The sequence below is a fragment of the Coffea arabica genome, chromosome 5e (genome assembly GCF_036785885.1).
Source record: "Coffea arabica cultivar ET-39 chromosome 5e, Coffea Arabica ET-39 HiFi, whole genome shotgun sequence".
Classification (NCBI taxonomy): Eukaryota; Viridiplantae; Streptophyta; class Magnoliopsida; order Gentianales; family Rubiaceae; genus Coffea; species Coffea arabica.
Window position 1 is genome coordinate 33095740 of NC_092318.1, and position 20550 is coordinate 33116289.

The following is a 20550-nucleotide window of genomic DNA, read 5'->3' on the forward strand; positions in this document are numbered from 1 at the left end:
TTCTTCAATTTACCTAATAGTCGACTTTAGGGTTAATTTCTCACTAGTGGCCATCCGGATATCAACTCCTTCTATCAGAGTGGTAAATCCTATCTTGATCACCCATTTTCTTTACGTGCTTCACACTACATCCAACTTCTACACTTTAAGGTACTCTCAAAGAGTAACATGTAATTAGAGTCAAAATGTAGTGATTCCCACTCAAGATTCTATGGTGATCTCAAGTCGTAGGATCACTTATACAATTTTTCACTAGAGATACATCATTGGCACTAGATAGATATCCTAACGGGATCTCTAAACGGATCACTCCAATGCATTTGTACTTTTCAAATCATCTACACATTAGCCTAAGTATCTTCATACCATAGTTGATGAGAACAACCACTAATTACATTAATTAGAAGCTAACTGTGTACTAGTTTTACCGTACTAAAGATGTCCTATTTCATTAGTACAAAAACTAGGGAATTTTAATAATATTACTATAAATGCGATTGATATCTCGTAGTCACCAACTCCTGTGACTATCATCACATTAGTAAATATTCTAAGGACTTTATCGGTTGTATCTAATATTTAACAGATAAATAAGAAGTTATTAAAATACAAAACATATAATAAGGAATGTATAAAATAAAAACAAATATATTGTTTTAGGGCATACATTCCAACAATCTCCCACTTGCACTAAAACACATTGTCTATGTTTTTCATCCCATAAGATAATACATGACTATCATGCTTCTTTTGAGAAAGAACTTTAGCAAGAGGATCAGCTATGTTATCCTCTGTGGAGACTCTCTCTATCTTTACATCATTCCTAGCAACGATTTCTCTAATCAAGTGAAATCTTCTAAGCACATGTTTGGATCGCTGATGAGACCTAGGTTCCTTGGCTTGAGCTATAGCCCCATTGTTGTCACAGTACAAAGTGACCGGATCAACAATAGTTGGAACCACACCAAGTTCAGTTACGAACTTCTTGATCCAAACTGCTTCCTTAGCTGCTTCCGCGGCCGCAATATACTCAGCCTCTGTTGTAGAATCTGCTGTGGTGTCTTGTTTGGAACTCTTCCAACAGACGACACCTCCATTAAGAGTAAAAATGAAACCTGACTGCGATTTACAATCGTCCTTATTTGATTGAAAACTTGCATCAGTATAGCCTTTGAGCTCTAACTCATCCTTTCCATAAATTAAGAACAAATCTTTGGTCCTTCTTAAGTACTTAAGAATGTTCTTAACAACTATCCAATGACCCTCACCTGGATTAGCCTGAAATCTGCTTGTGACACTCAGAGCATAGGAGACATCAGGTCTTGTACATAACATAGCATACATAATTGATCCAATTGCCGAAGCATATGGAACATTGTGCATCTTATCAGTCTCAACTTGTGTCTTTGGACACATGTTTTTAGAAAGGCGTATACCATGAGTCATAGGTAAATTACCCCTCTTAGACTGATCCATGCTAAACCTCTTTAGCACTTTATCAATGTATGTAGATTGTGAAAGACCTAGTAGCCTATTAGATCTATCCCTATAGATCTTAATGCCTAATATATAGGCCGCTTCTCCTAAATCTTTCATGGAAAAGTTCTTCGACAACCAACCCTTTACCGATTGTAACATCGGTATATTGTTTCCCATTATTAATATGTCAGCTACATATAAAATAAGGAAAACAATTGAACTCCCACTAACTTTCTTATACACACAAGATTCATCCGGATTCTTGAGAAATCCAAACTCTTTGATCGTCTCATCGAATCGGATGTTCCAACTCCTAGATGATTGCTTAAGTCCATAAATAGACTTTTGTAGCTTACATATTTGACTAGGATTTGTAGATGTTAAGCCTTCAGGTTGTGTCATATACACATCCTCATGCAATGTCCCGTTAAGGAATGCGGTCTTTACATCCATCTGCCAAATCTCATAGTCATGATATGCTGCTATGGCAAGCAATATCCGAATGGATTTAAGCATAGCTACTGGTGAGAAAGTTTCATCGTAATCGATTCTCTCTTTCTGTTTGTAGTCTTTGGCTACCAGTCTAGCTTTATAGGTAACCACATTACCATCCATGTCAGTCTTCTTCTTGAAGATCCATTTACACCCTACAGGTTTTATCCCTTCAGGTGGATCAACTAAGGTCCACACCTTATTGTCATACATGGAATTTATTTCGGAATTCATGGCTTCTAACCATTTAGAGGAGTCTGGATTACTTATTGCCTCTTGGTAGGTAGTAGGTTCGTCATCTTGAATGACTAGAACATCATTGCTATGGCTCACAAGAAATTGGTATCTCTTGGGAGTTGAGCGTGTTCTTACTGACCTACGAAACCCTTGTGTATCAACAGCTTCAGTATCTGCCCCATCATTATGTGGTTGAAGCTGTTCTTCATTAGATCGTTCAATGTTTGTTGGATGATCCTGAATTTCTTCAAGATCTATTCTACTCCCACTACTTCTTTCTAAAATGTATTCTTTCTCTAGAAAAATAGCATGTTTTGAGACAAACACCTTTTGCTCAATTGGATTGTAGAAATAGTATCCTATAGACTCTCTTGGATACCCTACAAACAAACATTTGTCAGATCTAGTTTCAAGCTTGTCTGACTCTGCCCTTTTCACATAAGCTGGGCAGCCCCAAACCTTCATATAAGACAGATTTGGTTTCTTTCCTTTCCATATCTCATATGGTGTGGAGTCGACAACTTTAGTGGGTACTCTATTAAGAGCATAAGAGGCTGCATCTAATGCAAATCCCCAAAACGATTTTGGGGCACTTGAGTGGCTCATCATAGAACGAACCATATCCAATAAGGTTCGATTTCTCCTTTCAGATACACCATTTAACTGTGGTGTACCTGGAGGAGTCCATTGTGGAACTATTCCATTATCTTTTAAATAAACTCCAAACTCGTCATTTAAGTATTCTCCACCACGATCAGATCGTAGTGTCTTAATACTTTTATTGGTTTGTTTTTCTACTTCATTCTTGAATTCCTTAAACTTTTCAAAGGATTCAGATTTATATTTCATTAAATACACGTAACCATATCTCGAATGGTCATCTGTGAAGGTGATGAAGTATGAAAAACCACCTTTAGCAGTGATCGACATTGGGCTGCATACATCAGTATGTACTAGCCCAAGTAAATCACTGGCTCGTTCCCCTTTTCCAGTGAAAGGCATTTTGGTCATTTTGCCAAGTAAACAAGTTTCGCATGTATCATATGATTCATAATCAAATGAATCCAAGTATCCATGTTGGCATAACTTGGAGATGCGTTTTTCATTTACATGACCAAGCCTACAGTGCTAGAGGTAGGTTTTATTTAGTTTATCTGTTCTCATTCTTTTTTCACTCACATTGAGAATTTGATGATCAAGATCTAGAATATATAAACCGTTATTCCAACTTCCAGAACCATAAAACACACCATTTTTAGGAAAAGAACAACATTTATTCTCCTGGGTTATCCGAAACCCATTTAAATCCAAACAGGAAATAGAAATGATGTTTGTAGTAAGTGCTGGAACACAATAACAATTTAATAATTCTAAAATCAATCCACTGGGTAAAGTGATATAATAAGTCCCTACAGCTAAAGCAGTAACTTTTGCTCCATTGCCCATACGTAGGGTGACTTCTCTTTTTTCCAGCTTTCTACTGTCCCTTAAACCCTGCATAGATGTGCAAATGTGAGAACCACATCCGGTATCTAATACCCAAGAGTCTGATTTGGAAGTCGACACATTAATCTCAATCATATATGTACCTGATGATGAAGCTTCAGCAAGCTTCTTTTGCTTCAGGCTCTCCAAGTATGACTTGCAGTTCCTTTTCCAATGTCCAGTTTGATTACCTTTGCCTTTTTGGGCTTTTGGGTGGGTTTGTTTTTGGATTTCTTAAATCCCTTTTCTTGCCTCTTCCTCTTCTTAGAGAAAGTAACGACAAGCACACCAGTAGAGCCTTTTCCCTTTTTGATTTCTTTCTCAGCAGTTTTCAGCACATTCAACAATTGAGGCAAAGTGTGCTGCAGATTATTCATCTGATAGTTCATAACAAACTGTGAGAAAGAATCTGGCAGAGATTGGAGCACTAAATCAACATTCGGCTCCTGATCCATCTTAAAGCCTAATTCGGCCAATTTTTCAATTAGCCCAATTATTTTTAAGACATGCGGAGCAACAGGTGCTCCCTCTGCCATCTTGCACCTGAACAATTCTTTAGAGGTATCATATCTAACCGTCCTTCATTGTTGTTCAAACAACTCTCTCAGGTGTTGTACAATATCATACGCCCCCATGTTCATGTGCTGCTGCTGAAGCTGAGGAGTCATGGAAGCTACCATGATACATGAAACTTCCCTATTGTCATCCTTATGTTTCTTATAAGCATTTCTAACAGCAGCAGGTGCAGTAGGTTCAGACTCTTGAGGCATTGGACCATCAAGTACATACTCAATTTTCTCATGAGTGAGAACGATAAGGACATTACGATGCCAATCAAGAAAGTTCGTGTCGTTGAGTTTGCAATCAGTAAGAATAGTACGAAAGCTCAAATTGTTACTCATTCTACAACAAAATGAAAGATAGAATTTGTTAGAAAAATGTTTTGTTTAATAAAATCATAAAAACTTCAAAATTATGATTTTATTTCCACTATTTTTTTTCAAATCAATTACCCTCTAAAATTGAATTGGGAATTTCTAAAATTCCATAGTGGCTAGGATCCTATCTTAATTTATTTCGACCTTGAGTGTGTCCCAACAAATCGAAAATAATTATGAAAGGTAGGAACTTTTACCAATTACAACTTATTGTAATTCCTAGATCAGTTGGGTGTCAACTCTTGACTTTAAATCTCTTTGAATCAACCCAACACTTGCCTCTAAAATTAATGATTTTGAGTGAATCCCAACAAATCATAATTTTAGCTAAATCAAACCCATCATTCTTGAGAACATTTCTCATAGCAAAAACACGTAGTAAATAAGGCAGCCTTGGGTGAATCCCAACAAGCTAGCACTTAATAACTACTCTAGTTTTATACTATAATGATGGAAGGCATTTTATTGATTTAATATTATAGTTGAGGGATTTGTCTTTTTTTTCCAAAAACATTTTATAATTAAAATTTTTGAAAAAATTGCTCATTTGGTCTCATCAATAAACATGCATATCACCATTTCAAAAACGTATAAACATGAATTTAAATCGTGGATGGTTGTGGATATTCCTAAACTAATTTCCCCGGCCATTAGAAAAATTAGCATGTGACTAAAAATTTTTAATACCGAGACGAACCCCTTCGTTGTAGTATACCTCCTTTCTTCTTTTCAAAGTTACAATTTCTATATAAATTATATAAATTCCTATCATCTATTCCTATCTATTGTACATTACAAATAGTATAGAAGAAATCCCGAGTTACATTCGGGGGGAATTTAGATGAGAAAAGAAATTACAATTAGAAAATAAAAAAGGCAGGACACGCAGGCCCTATTTTAAAATTAATTACAACCATTTAAACCTAGAATGATTGTAACCTTCCAAAATACCACAATCATATTGCGTACTATATCCACAACCATCCACCATGCATTTTCACAATTTAAACAACTTTAAATAAAAGAAAAGCATGTAAAATAAGCAATCTCAATTCATGGATTAATTGGATTTAATTTCTAAGGTCCCAAACAAAATTTGGGTCCATGCATATGCGAGAAATTTTGGTAAAATTAATTTTTATTAGGTCATTGTTATTCCTAACTAAATTAGGAAAATAATTGGAAAGATAATTTCAATTAATCAAATTAATTGTGAATCAATTCCCAACCTAATAAATATGAATAATAGATCCCATAACACATTTTAACAATTAAAAAGGGATCTAATTCAAAAAATGTCAAAAGTTTTAAAACTTCAAATTCTCAAAACAATAGTTTCCTAAACCACTACTGCACTTGTTTTCTAGCACTTCCGGCAACTACCACTAGACACCACCACTTCAGCCACCACCGCTGAGGTCTCCACTAACCATCAACGGCAGCAACTCCCAGCGGTAGCCACCAGGATGATCACTGGAAGCAACCACTCGGCTGCAACACCAAGTTGCAAGGTTTTCCCGTGCCTGATTGCTGCTGCTCTTCGTTATCGCGCCTGTTTGCTGGATAACGGAGCTACCACCGCAACAGCCACCACCACTAGAGTCTCCACTGACCACCAGTGGCAGCGGCTCCTGGTAGCAGCCACCGGAGGTCATGGGCAGCAACTGTGAGGAGGCTGCTATGCCCTTGCCAATGCCTGCAGCAAATTTGCTGCGCTTTTGTCCCAGAAAGCTCATAGCTCTTCTATCCAGCAACCACCACCAGGTGTACAATCTCCCACTGCCACCAAGGAAAGCCACCATGGCCTCACATGGCAGCAGCAGCTGGCGGCAGCCCTTGCAGTCGCAACATCGCAGTAGTCGCAAACTGCAAACCTGCTATATTGTTTTTTTTTTCAATGATCATCCTGCAACTTTTGCAGATGATCAACTCAAATCCACAGGTTAAGTAAATCCACGGAAAGAAAAAAAACAAGCGTCTACGATCCCACAACAGCTCCATCCGAGCTTTCATAAGAGAAGACGTACGTAGCTTCAAAAGCTTCGTAAGAAAACTCCTTTTTTTTTGTTTTGAAAAACCAAAAAAAAATAATTCTCCCATAATTCCGCATATTCAATTAAATCCAATTAGTAATATTAATCCATGAATCCAAAATTGCCTAAAATCATACGTAAAATTCTTAGGGATGGCTTTGATACCACTGTTGGGTTTTAGGGATACTACGCAGCGGAAAAATAAAAATTTTTCCTTAAAACCATCCAGGAATCACCCTAGATTTTACGTATGATGTACTAAAAGTAGGGTTTTAGGATTACCTTAATCCAAGCGGCGTCTCCCTGCAGCGTTGTGATAAGTGACTAATTTACGTAATAATTGTATGATATTTTATATTATTTTTAGTCACTTTTGTTATATTATTGGAAGAAAATGAATTATTTTGGCTATAATTGGTGAAAAATGCTTTTAAGTGATTAAATGAGGTTTTATCACTTTTTACTTGGATTTTGTGTATTTTGACCGTTTTGACATATTTTCGTATTTCGGCTATAACTCGAGCTACAGTGATCGGATTGAGATGATTCTTGAACCAATTTGAAGATAAGAGATAGATCTACAACTTTGGTGAAGACATCTAAATCCAGTTTGAAGGTTTTCTAAGTCAAAAAGCCGAATTACAGTAGCTAATTTCTACTGGTCGAAACTGGAACAGGGCAGTGAGCAGGTAAGGGTATTTTGGTCATTTCTCAGCCCACACAAATTCAAATGAGGTGATTCTTGATGCATTGGAAAGATAACTCAAAGGGCTACAAGTTTCATGTTTTGGTCAAGTGCTAAATCAGCTTTTATCATCAAGAAAAATATAGTTGAAATTGAGTCAAAATCGGAACAGAGCTGAAAATTGAACCAGAAGTGACCAAATGGTCACTGTATCAATCCGGCCGGAATTTGGCCGGATTTAAGGCCGGATTTCTGGCCGGATTGTGGTCAGAGAAGTCTGCTCTTTATGCGAAAAACTCAATTTCACCTCCACCAACTCACATGTGATGCTATACATGTGAGAAACATTCCCAGCTGTAAAAGGGAGATGTAATCCTCATTTCTTGGCCACCTTTCATCATTAAAGAGCCAAATTCATTGCAAGAAGGAGGGATTGGGGATCCAACAAGAGAATAGAGAGAGATACAGGAGAAGCTTGAAGTTGCAGAAATGTAGCTCTTTCATCTCCCTAGTGTTAGTTTAGTTTAGTATAGAGTAGTATAGTTTGTCCATTCTTGTTTATTATCTAGATTAGGATGAAGATGGAGGATGAAGAAGACAAGGAAGAAAGCTCATGTGACAAGGGTTGTATTCCTTCCAAACTCTTTATCTTTTGTACTTGATTCCAAGTTTAGTTAATATACAAGTTCTGGATTTTGTGTTCAATATGTGTATTTAGAGTTTAAGCCTTGGGTTTGGTTGAACTTTCTATGATTGTTAGTGTTTATTATTTGGTTGTTTGATTGCTATGATTTGAGCAAGTTATTTAGCACTTTGACTCCTTAAATCATGATTAATCTGGTACCATTAATTATGATTATCTAATGTGTTGTTTCTGCAATGAAAATTGAGATTTAACACTAGTTCAAGAAGTGCTAAACATAGGGAGTACACTCACGAAAGTAGAGGTGCATCTATGTGGTTTTAGTGATTCATTTCATGTAATTTCACTGAAGAAATGAACTTGTTACTAATTTCATAACCATGAGAATAGGTATGGATTAGTTATGAGTATAATTGATTCACTACGAAAGTAGGTTTCACATGTTTAAGGAAATTACACCATAACTAGCCTAGATAGTAGTATTCAATGATCCAATTATAGCACTTGCATGAGTAGTTAGGGATACCACAACCTAAGGAGCTTTCATTTATTATTTTCTTGTATAATTTCAGTAGGTTTTAATTTGTTATAATTCATTGATAGTCTAAATAATAGAGAAGTTTTAGTAATACCGGTAATTGTTCACTCTTCCCTGTGGGATCGACCCGATATATACCCTAAACTACTAGTTGACCTGTATACTTGCAGTGAACGGGTGTAATTCGGTTTTTTTTAACTTGTACATATGTTAAATACCCGTCAAGTTTTTGGCGCCGTTGTCGGGGAAGATTTGGCAATATCGGTGTGAAAAACAACTTTATTAATTTAGACAATTTCACTTGTTTTTGTTGGTTAAGTGTCTTGTTTGTTTTGAGTCTTGTTGAGTCTTTTATGTTTAATGTCTTGTTTTTGTATGTTTAAAGTCATCTATTCTTCTTGACTAAACTTGTTTTTTAGCTGCTTTGAGAGCATGTTTAGGGGATCAAGGAGAGTAGAAAACAGGGGTAGACAATGCTTGAGAAATGGAGGTTTGACAATGGATGGTTACCAAGTGCAAAACTCCTTCAACAGAGGTAACCAAGAATTTACTGAATGTATGTCTTTTGAAGATGGTTTAAGGTGCTTAAAGGCAAAATTTGATGTAATTAAGTTACAAGTTCAAATGGACACCATAATACATGAAATTGAGCAGAGGAGGAATGTTAATGCTTTTAATTCTTATCATGTGATTTGTGACTTGTGTGGAGATTATCATGCTACTAATACATGTATGTAAGTACAAAATGTGGATTATTATGATGAATTAGAGCATTACAATCCTTGTTTTGATCAATATAGTGCTAATTGGAGCAATTCTCCTGCTTATGGTTGGGAAAATCAATGTGTATATAGTGACTCTCCAAATTTTTATGATTACCAACCTGAAAGTGTCCAATATGAATCAAAATCATCTTGGGAGTTGGCAATAGAAAGGCTAGCTAATGCATCTTTGCCTTTGGAATTAGAGAATGAACCATTAGCTAATGATTCTAATGCATCTTGGGAGCTAGCTGTAGAAAATTATTCTAATCAATTTGATTCAGCAATAGAAAAGCTAGCAAATGCAACTTCCGACCGTTTTGATAGGATTGAGGAAGGGTTAGATGAATTAGCTTCTCACTTTGGTGATATACATGAGCAATTGAATGTATTGTGTGAAGTTATTTCTTCTAATAATTTGCAAAATGATCCTAGCATGAATAGTGGAAATGTTGTATGTGAAAATGGATTGCATTTGGATGAAAATGATGAATCTCAATTATATTTCAATGAGCAAATATCCATTTCACATGATAATACCTTTGAAACTAACTTTGAGTCTCAAGAGGTGAGTTTTAATGACTCATTTTTCACCTCTCTTGAGGAGTGCAGTGAAAGTATAGGTTCTAACGGTATTCCTGCCCAAGATACTCTCATGACATTTTCTTTGGTAAGTTCTCAAGTGGTGTATATTCATGGTAATATCTATGAAACACTTGGGATAGGTAAGTCACTTTCATTTCTCACATCATTAGATCATGTGGCTTTGGCTATAAAGTCACCATTTAATGATCCACCACGGCCTAAAATGGTGGATTATTCGTTAACTAAACCTCCTTGAAAAATGAGAAGAAATAGTCAAGCTATTAACTTTAAAGAAGCGCTTATTGGGAGGCAACCCAATGTTTGTTTAAGTTGCTGTTACTTTGGAGTGATTTTATGTTTAAAGTATAAGTTTGAGTAATTTTGTTGTTTTTCATTTGTAGGTTTTGGAAAAGTGACCAAATGAGGTGAAAAATGCGAAGTTTGATCAAAGATCTCAATACCTCAAATTCAGTAATTGTGGTTTTTGATGCATTAAAGAGGTTTAGAATGCATGTTTAGATCATTTTACATGTGCGTGAATGGTTTATTTTGACATAGAAATGATCTAGGGTGTATTTTGAATAATTGGGGTCAAACTGAAAATTACAAAAATTCTGCAACAAGTGCAGATTCAATGGATCCGAGGCCTCGGATCCACTTCTGCAATCAGAATTTTTTTTTTCCAGCTCACTGGCCAGAATCCGGCCGACAATCCGGCCGGATATCGGGCCAAAAAGCGGCCGGATTCTGGCGATATTTCAGCTTCAAGAGGCTAACAATTCCCCTTCCTTTCTCCTTCAACCTACACACACACTCACACCTCAAACACACACCACTCACTAAAACACCACTTTTCACCATTTAATCTTCAAATAACCTTCACCAAATCACTTTCTCCCATCTTTTAGAGTGAATTTCATAGTACATATTCTTTCAAAAATAACTCTAAAGTGGATTCAACCTTACCAATAGTTAGGGTTGTACTTTCTTGAATCACTCAATTGAGGTCAAATTGGAGTAAGTTTCTTGGGGGTTTTCACATCATGTTTATCACTTAACATCACCAAACCAATTTGAGGTAACAATTCTTCACCTAACTTTGTTATTTGAATTTTGCCATGGTTGAATATTTTTTATTTTTAGGCAATTTTTATATGTGAAGTTAGGTGTATTTATTTGAGCTTATTGATGTTATTGGTGATTGTTAGTGATAAATATATTTTGTGATTTGCATTTATTGTATTTATTTGGTGAATTCTTGCTAGTTTTATGCTTAATTTGGCTTGGTAACAAAGTTGCATATTAAGTGGCCAATATAGCATTTTAATTAGCTTAGTGGGAGTTTTTGATATTCATGTGAGTAATTTAGATTACCTAATGAATGAAAAGGTGCTTGATTGAATGATTTCTTGAATTCTTAGATAATTCTAAAAGAAGAGGTGAATTGAAGATGGCCTTAATTGATGAAATTCATAAATGCACGTACAATTTTTGTGGTTCAATAGTTTTTAGTATTTCATGAATTTTCACGAAGGTCATTTATATTTTGGTTTGGTGTGTTTGCCTCCATTTTGAGATTACTTTTGTACTTGAAGGGATTTGATCATTGATGACAAAATGTATAAATGGAACTTATTTTGTTCATGATTGTGGGTTTTTTGTGTGAAATTAGCTTCCCTTTGCTTTGGATACTAATGCATATATTTCATTAGCAAAGATTAGCTCATTTCATGTTTTTATCCCATGAACATTGTATGGTTCCACATGCTCGATCATTTTTCCTTTTTCCTTGACTTGCATGTTTTCTTCTTGTTGATTGCAACCGTTTATTTTTAAGAAATTTATTTGTTTTGATTTTGTCTTTTTCAGGGTGCAATAAGTGAACTCTCCATTCTTTCTCAAATATGGTTGGAAATTCATCACATTGCCATGGATTTGGATCGCGCAAGTCATAAGGGGAGTATTTTCTTTTACTCTTTATTTATTTTCCTTTTCTCACATTGAGGACAATGTGAAGTTTAAGTGTGGAGGAGGAAATATTTGAACTTGCAAATACTTTCTATGTGATGATATTTTGTAGATTTAAATGCTTAGAAATGTTGGAATTGTGTTTGAATTATTTGCCATGTGGATAATTTGCTTGAAATTGGGTTTGTTGGCAGGGAGTTTTCATCCATTTATAAGGAGAAACTCTGTAAAAAATTTTCTAAAATCTTTTTCAATATTTCACTATAGCCCAAAAGTTCTTCAAATTTTTGCATTTTCATTCAAAAAGGGCTAATTTGTTCCAACCTTAAGTGTTTGATTCTTCCAATTGTTGAAACTTTATGTGTATTTTGGAAGGTTTAGTCCTCATTTAACTTGAAAATGATTATTATGGAATTAGGATTTTTACATTTTAGAAAGTATATTCGGTAAAGTGAGGAAAATTACGCCTATAATTTTACATGTTTAATGAGATTTCTTCTCTTTACTTAATTTTATAAGTAAGTGATTGATATAGTTGATAAAAGGTTATACTCCTCCTTTGATTATTCTTATATATTTTCTAAGAGGGAATATCTATTTATTGTCCTTTGTTTTTTTTTTTTAAAAAAAAAAGAAAAAAAAGAAGAAAAAAAAAAGAGAAGAAAAGAAAGTAAAAAATTATTCTACTCCAATGATTTTTGTACCGAGTAACCGGGGGTTGGCATCTACAAATGTCGATTTTCGCGTAAACAGGTACTTGAATTAAGAGTATGCATAGCAACTTGAATAAGTGAAATGTTGAGTAACCGGGAATCTTCACCTAAAAGTGTCGATTTTCGCGTATAAAGACATTCTCACTATTTAAGTAAAATTAGTATGAATAAATCCCTCTTAGTTGTAAAATTTTGAGAAAAAGATGATTATAGGAGGAGGAAGGCTATAAATCGACTATGTGATTTGCTTATTTGTGAAATTAGGTTAAGGTAAGAGATTAAGTTTAACTTGTTAAATTAGGATATAATTATCTTTCCTTTACTTGATATTATGAGTATTTAGTGTAATTTGAATAATTGTATAATGATTATTTTTCAAGTCTTGAGGAATCAAATTTGACAAAGTGCATATATTGTCTCACCGCTTGAATCATTGTAGTTGATTATGTGTGAATTGCTTGAGGACAAGCAATGATTTAAGTGTGGGGGAGTTGATAAGTGACTAATTTACATAATAATTGTATGATATTTTATATTATTTTTTGTCACTTTTGTTATATTATTGGAAGAAAATGAATTATTTTGGCTATAATTGGTGAAAAATGCTTTTAAGTGATTAAATGAGATTTTTATCACTTTTTACTTGGATTTTGTGTATTTTGACCGTTTTGACACATTTCCGTATTTCGGCTATAACTTGAGCTACAGTGATCGGATTGAGATGATTCTTGAACCAATTTGAAGATAAGAGATAGATCTACAACTTTGGTGAAGACATCTGAATCCAGTTTGAAGGTTATCTAAGTCAAAAAGCCGAATTACAGTAGCTAATTTCTACTGGTCGAAACTGGAACAGGGTAGTGAGCAGGTAAGGGTATTTCGGTCATTTCTCAGCCCACACAAATTCAAATGAGGTGATTCTTGAAGCATTGGAAAGATAACTCAAAGGGCTACAAGTTTCATGTTTTGGTCAAGAGCTAAATCAGCTTTTATCATCAAGAAAAATGCAGTTGAAATTGAGTCAAAATCGGAACAGAGCTGGAAATTGAACCAGAAGTGACCAAATGGTCACTGTATCAATCCGGCCGGAATTTGGCCGGATTTAAGGCCGGATTTCTGCCCGGATTGTGGTCAGAGAAGTCTGCTCTTTACGCGGAAAACTCAATTTCACCTCCATCAACTCACATGTGATGCTATACATGTGAGAAACATTCCCAGCTGTAAAAGGGAGATGTAATCCTCATTTCTTGACCACCTTTCATCATTAAAGAGCCAAATTCATTGCAAGAATGAGGGATTGGGGATCCAACAAGAGAATAGAGAGAGATACGGGAGAAGCTTGAAGTTGCAGAAATATAGCTCTTTCATCTCCCTAGTGTTAGTTTAGCTTAGTATAGAGTAGTATAGTTTGTCCATTCTTGTTTATTATCTAGATTAGGATGAAGAAGACAAGGAAGAAAGCTCATGTGACAAGGGTTGTATTCCTTCCAAACTCTTTATCTTTTGTACTTGATTCCAAGTTTAGTTAATATACAAGTTCTGGATTTTGTGTTCAATATGTGTATTTAAAGTTTAAGCCTTGGGTTTGGTTGAACTTTCTATGATTGTTAGTGTTTATTATTTGGTTGTTTGATTGCTATGATTTGAGCAAGTTATTTAGCACTTTGACTCCTTAAATCATGATTAATCTGGTACCATTAATTATGATTATCTAAGGTGTTGTTTCTGCAATGAAAATTGAGATTTAACACTAGTTCAAGAAGTGCTAAACATAGGGAGTACACTCACGAAAGTAGAGGTGCATCTATGTGGTTTTAGTGATTCATTTCATGTAATTTCACTGAAGAAATGAACTTGTAGCTAATTTCATAACCATGAGAATAGGTATGGATTAGTTATGAGTATAATTGATTCACTACGAAAGTAGGTTTCACATGTTTAAGGAAATTACACCATAACTAGCCTAGATAGTAGTATTCAATGATCCAATTATAGCACTTGCATGAGTAGTTAGGGATACCACAACCTAAGGAGCTTTCATTTGTTATTTTCTTGTATAATTTCAGTAGGTTTTAATTTGTTATAATTCATTGATAGTCTAAATAATAGAGAAACTTTAGTAATACCGGTAATTGTTCACTCTTCCCTGTGGGATCGACCCGATATATACCCTAAACTACTAGTTGACCTGTATACTTGCAGTGAACGGGTGTAATTCGGTTTTTTTTAACTTGTACGTATGTTAAATACCCGTCACGTTGTTTGAGAATGGTCAGCCCTTGAGCAGTCTAGTCATCTTGCCTCTACTGATATCTACGCTAAAGCAACCCTGGATCGTCTCACGAACTATGTATTGAAGAGAAAAAGGTGCTAGCCTTCTTACTCTTTTCGAACGTATATCTTTTCTCTCTCTCGTATGTGACGCTCACAGCCTCAATTTTTTTTTCCTCCCTGTATCTGTATCTCAGCCCAAAAAAAAAACAATTGGAGAGAGAGAGATATATATATGATAAGATAGAATGATGAGTCTTCTTGTCTAATTCAAAATCAAAACAATAAGACTTCTCATCACACAAGACTCTATCTATCATTATCTGATAGATAAGAGATAACCATTTACTCTTATCTGCTCAAATTGGCCTGGGATTAATTTTCTTTTAAAATTAAACCCCGATAATTTACATAGTTTCAATCCAGGATTAAATCTCTATTGCGTGTGACCAATAGGTCCCGAATGCATTGGTAATAATTAGATAAAATAAACGACTTTATTTTATCATAACTTATAATAAATAATTAATCCATAATTATAAATCACGAGCGGTGTCTAGCAACACATCGCGATTGCCCAATTATTCGGAATTAGTCAAGGGAATTTGACCTAACCTTTCCGTGAAAAATTACCGTGTAATTATTATCCTTTCACCAAAGATATCCAATTAGTCAGGAATAAGGAATAAGTGCCAATTCCTTGATGACTAATTAAATTTTCTAGTTCCCGAAATTTTACCCTTAATTAGGTTAAATTGAAGACATTCTTCAATTTACCTAATAGTCGACTTTAGGGTTAATTTCTCACTAGTGGCCATCCGGATATCAACTCCTTCTATCAGAGTGGTAAATCCTATCTTGATCACTCATTTTCTTTACGTGCTTCACACTACATCCAACTTCTACACTTTAAGGTACTCTCAAAGAGTAACATGTAGTTAGAGTCAAAATGTAGTGATTCCCACTCAAGATTCTATGGTGATATCAAGTCGTAGGATCACTTACACAATTTTTCACTAGAGATACACCATTGGCACTAGATAGATATCCTAACGGGATCTCTAAACGGATCACTCCAATGCATTTGTACTTTTCAAATCATCTACACATTAGCCTAAGTATCTTCATACCATAGTTGATGAGAACAACCACTAATTACATTAATTAGAAGCTAACTGTGTACTAGTTTTACCGTACTAAAGATGTCCTATTTCATTAGTACAAAAACTAGGGAATTTTAATAATATTACTATAAATGCGATTGATATCTCATAGTCACCAACTCTTGTGACTATCATCACATTAGTAAATATTCTAAGGACTTTATCGGTTGTATCTAATATTTAACAGATAAATAAGAAATTATTAAAATACAAAACATATAATAATGAATGTATAAAATAAAAACAAATATATTGTTTTAGGGCATACATTCCAACATATGATTGTGAAGGAATGGAAGAGATAGCTGCAGATGACCATGGAGTAGGACAAGGAAGAGAAGAAGGCATCCAATTGACTTCAAGTGAAGTCACTGCCACGGTCATCCTTCCAAATTTAAGGTGGCTGAATCTGAATAGGCTGCTGCAACTGAAGAACATTTGCACGGCTGCCATGATCTGCGATTCAATTAATGAGATTGAAATGTTTGGTTGTCCAAAAGTTAAGAGGCTGTCTTTGCTTCTTCCCACCACCAACGGTCTACCATCTCCTCCCAGCACTCTTCGTAAAATCAGGGGAGATGTAGAATGGTGGGAATCATTAGAGTGGGACAATTACTGCGCCAAAAATGCCCTTGGCCCATTTTTTACTACACAGTGTGAAGTCCATTTCTTTGTTGGAAACTGTCTGTTTGATCAAAATCCTGACTAGTTCTCATGTACGTGTATTCTCCCCTTCCTCAAATGTTACCAACTATCCCCTTCTTTGAGCTTCTTTCCCCAAAATGATTTGCTTCTCCACTAGCATAGAACTTGCTATTGTGTAGGAATCAATATTAGCACTTTCCGTGTTGAGCTCAAGGTTTTTTTTAAAAAACTTTCTTGAGGTGTAGACCTGCTAACACCTACTGAATTATTCTGATGGGAAAATGGATTTAAGTACATCAGTTTCTCTTTCTTTCCTTTTATTTATTTTGAGTTCAATGTCGTTATAAATTTCTCTGTTATTTTCTTTTCTCATTTTAAGCTGTTGCATGTTCTCTGTCTTTCTCCTATTTCTAGTGAGGCTCAAGTTTTCCTCTGCTAACTACCTTTCCTATGACACTGAACTACGAACTGCACCCTTTCTTATATTCATCCATATAGTCTACTTCATACAGCTTTTTAATTTTTTCTTATTTCTATAAATATAAATATTTTATTTTCTATCCCTTTCCTTCTTGTTTGTTTCTGAATTTAGTGTCTTTATTAATTTATTCTATGAATGAGCTGATCCCTATGTTATTTTCTTTCATTCATTTCCTGTTGTTGAAAGTTGTCTTGTTTTTCCCCTTCTCTGAAGAGTCTTTCTAGATAAAGTTACAGGGTATATATGTTTGCAATTGTTTAAATTTGTAATTTCATAGTGAGAGCCACAATAAGTTGGAAGGAAGTAGAATTACAATGTAATTTCCATGATTGTACTTGTGTTAGTATCATGGATGAATTTGCTTTCTGTTTCTGACTATACCGATCAAGTGTTGTTTGCCAATATTTCTCAGGTTACTAGGTAGCCACAAAATTGCTGCTGCAAGAGAGGTGATTTGCAAAAAGAAGTGTTAACTGAACCCTTGTCTACCGGTGCCAAATTTCCTTTCAATACATGCTTCTTCCTTGGGTGTATTACAGCAGTTGACTGTTTTTGGTCAGGTCTAGCTTTATATTCCTAGCTTGATGATGTTTTTCTGTTCTTGAATGTAATTGGACAAGTGATCCTGTTTTTTGCAACTATTCCTTTAATATCAACAGAACTGTTTTGGGCTATTATGCCAAAATTTTTAGTCCCATTGTACTCCAAGAATGTGATTTCACTCTATGAATTTAAACCTTTTTATGTGTGCTTTTTCTTGTTTTCCATTTCAAGAAATTATCCTCCCCAATTCCACTGATAATTCTTCAGCTAAATCCCTTTCATTGGGGTTCAAACTTCAGATTGTATATGCATGTTAAAACATTCAAATCTTCTGCAGCGTTAAGTATCTACATTTAGAATCATTGAACAGATAGCTTTTACATCAACTTTTCCACGAGACTTGAGCCTTCTATATCTGACTTCTTTGGCAGCACTTGTCTATGAACAGATCAAACCTATGTGAAGGATATTAATTTTTTGCAGATTGCACACCATGATGATCCACAGATCTATGAAAGCAAAAAAATCTCACATGTTAGGAAAAGTGGCCTAAGGCAGTAAACACACAGGGGTACAGGGGAATGCAGACTTTTTGGATGAGACGCCCTTACAAGAGGTTATATAAATTGCTGGAGATGTTAGCAGTTTTCAACTTCATGCCAGGCTAGGAAGGAAAGTTTACTGCTTGCAAGTCAGTGATAAAGCACTGCTCTTGCAAAGTTAGAAATTTCAGTGATACCCAAAAATACCAGAGGGCAGGTTAATCATGGAGTTGGATGAAAATAAGGATAAGACACTCTTAGCTTTAGACGAGTCAAAAAAGTTTATTATCATGCATACCATAAAGACACAAGGTGCCTTTCTTATTGTTCATCCTAATTACGTCTGTTTAACTTGTAGCTAGAAAGTCCTCTGAGTACTCTGTTTGCAGCTTGAAACAGGGGATGACTGGCAAGCCATCGGAGCACGACATGGGTACCGTCCCTTATCCTAGCTGAGTCATCAGGCAAGATGGGATTGCCTCAAATGTTTTCGTACTACACTTTGTCAAAGAATGGTTAAATCAATTACGGCGTGTTTGGCAAACAAGTTTTTGGCCAAATTTATTTGTTATAAATTTTTAATAATTTTAGAGCATGTAATCTTAAAAAATTTCTCAAAGTTTTTTTAAATTATACATTTCAAAATATTCAAAAATTTAAACACTTCAAAAATTTTTCCTACAACTTCTACGTTATGGTATAGTAAAATTTTAGACAAGTACTCAGAAAAATCATTTGTCAAACGGGGCCTATATTTCCTGGCGCACACCCCCAAAATCTACAAATTCTAATCCCACAATTCCTAACTCCGTGTGCCGCTAAACTTTTTCAAGAAATGGAGGAATTTCCTAGCTAATAGATTTCCTAACACTTTCAGTTAAACAAAGTCACGGGAGGTGACAGAAACACTATGGGATGGGCATTTAGGGAAAGAGCAACAGCAATCAAGTCCAACAAGAAGCTGAAGCTATCAAGGTTGCTTTGGTGAAAGCAGCAGAACAAGGATGATGGAGGATAATTAAAGTTGATGCCCCAAACGAACGACCGTTGGAACAAATTCAAGGCAAGAAAAATATGGATAAGTGGACTGCAACTCTCGTGCAGGATGTCTAAGAGCTGAGTACTTAGTTTTACAAATGCTCCTCTTATCTAAATGACTAGGGGTTGCTTCCCACGCAAGGCGTGGGAGCTTTAGACCTGTTAGTAAGCTTCTCTGCCATGCAAAAGCAATATATATTAGTTGATAAGAGGAGTTAAGTGTTGATAGATAAGGGCTGCGTTTGGATTCCCTGTTTTTGGGGGTGTTTTTGAAAAACAATACTGTAGCAGTTTTTTAAAAACACGCGTTGTCGTTTGGATTGTTGTTTTTGAAAAACTCATTTTTTGAAAAACACATGCGTTTGGATTGAGCTGTTTTTGAAAAACAGCTTCGTTTGGATTAGGTGTTTTTTTGGGATTTTTTTAAAATAAAACTTTACTGTAGCAGAGTTTTTAGAGCATATTTTGGATTGGGTGGTGGAAAATATTTTGAAATATTTAAGAATAGAAAAGTTTTTAGAAAATATTTTGAGATACATTCTTGAAAATTTTTTTAAAAAAACGGAACTAATTTTTTGATTACCTTTTATAGTACTTTTTAAAAATTTTTAATGTATTTCAAAAACTAGTTTATGTGTAACACCCCCAAAACAGGGGATCTAAGGGTCCAAATGTGTAATTGGCCAATACGTTCGCTATGTTTGCAAAATAATGGCCATTAAATTATGTCCCCTCCCGCAATTTCCTAAAGTAGTTGGCAAAGTTTAAACCAAATTTTGCACTGTAAAAAATGTGCCTAGAACTTAACTCGGTCATGACTTATTCGTACGTCACCATTCACAAACTCACGTGAACTAAACCGGCAAACTGAATACTTACTGAGGTTGTAGAGCAAAGTTTGAGTCCCCAAATATAATACAAAGGTGCAAATCCCTGGACAAGCAATAACACAATTAACTGGAGCCAAATTAAAAGTAATCCCTCATTCACCAGGAACGTGAATTAAACATTTAAGTACAAATCGGAAGCTGATTTAACACACTTTTGGTCCTAGGCCAAGCACTAGAGTCTAGTTATTAGCATTCACATACATGTGCGCCGCCATTGCCCGCCGATCTTCATTCCAGTTATCTATGCCCTGCTGCGACATATCGATAGGTTGACCCATCTGCACTTGTTCCCCTGCTATGTGTGCATCTGCAAAGGCACCATTTATCGCTTCTTCATTGAAGTACTCATCATTCGGCACATAATCGCGCATAAAATTGTGAAGAGCACAACATGCAAGTACAATATTATTTTCCGTTGCT

The 20550-nt window shown here is 35.3% G+C and overlaps 1 protein-coding gene across 1 annotated transcript; it reads right to left on the reverse strand.

The window, feature by feature from the left end:
- Nucleotides 1-3830: 3830 nt before the first annotated feature.
- LOC113743964 (uncharacterized) lies at nt 3831-4595 on the reverse strand. The gene is made up of 2 exons (XM_027272011.1): nt 4321-4595; nt 3831-4236 (listed from the first exon to the last, which is right to left on the reverse strand). Exons 1-2 carry the CDS (start codon nt 4593-4595, stop codon nt 3831-3833), a joined length of 681 nt encoding a protein of 226 aa, XP_027127812.1.
- Nucleotides 4596-20550: the final 15955 nt, after the last annotated feature.

Coding starts and splice junctions, on each gene's coding strand:
- LOC113743964 (XM_027272011.1), bottom strand. CDS start 4,595: ATGAGTAACAATTTGAGCTTTCGTACTATTCTTACTGATTGCAAACTC. Junction 4,237..4,320: donor CAGCACATGAACATGGGGGC/GTATGATATTGT, acceptor AGAATTGTTCAG/GTGCAAGATGGCAGAGGGAG.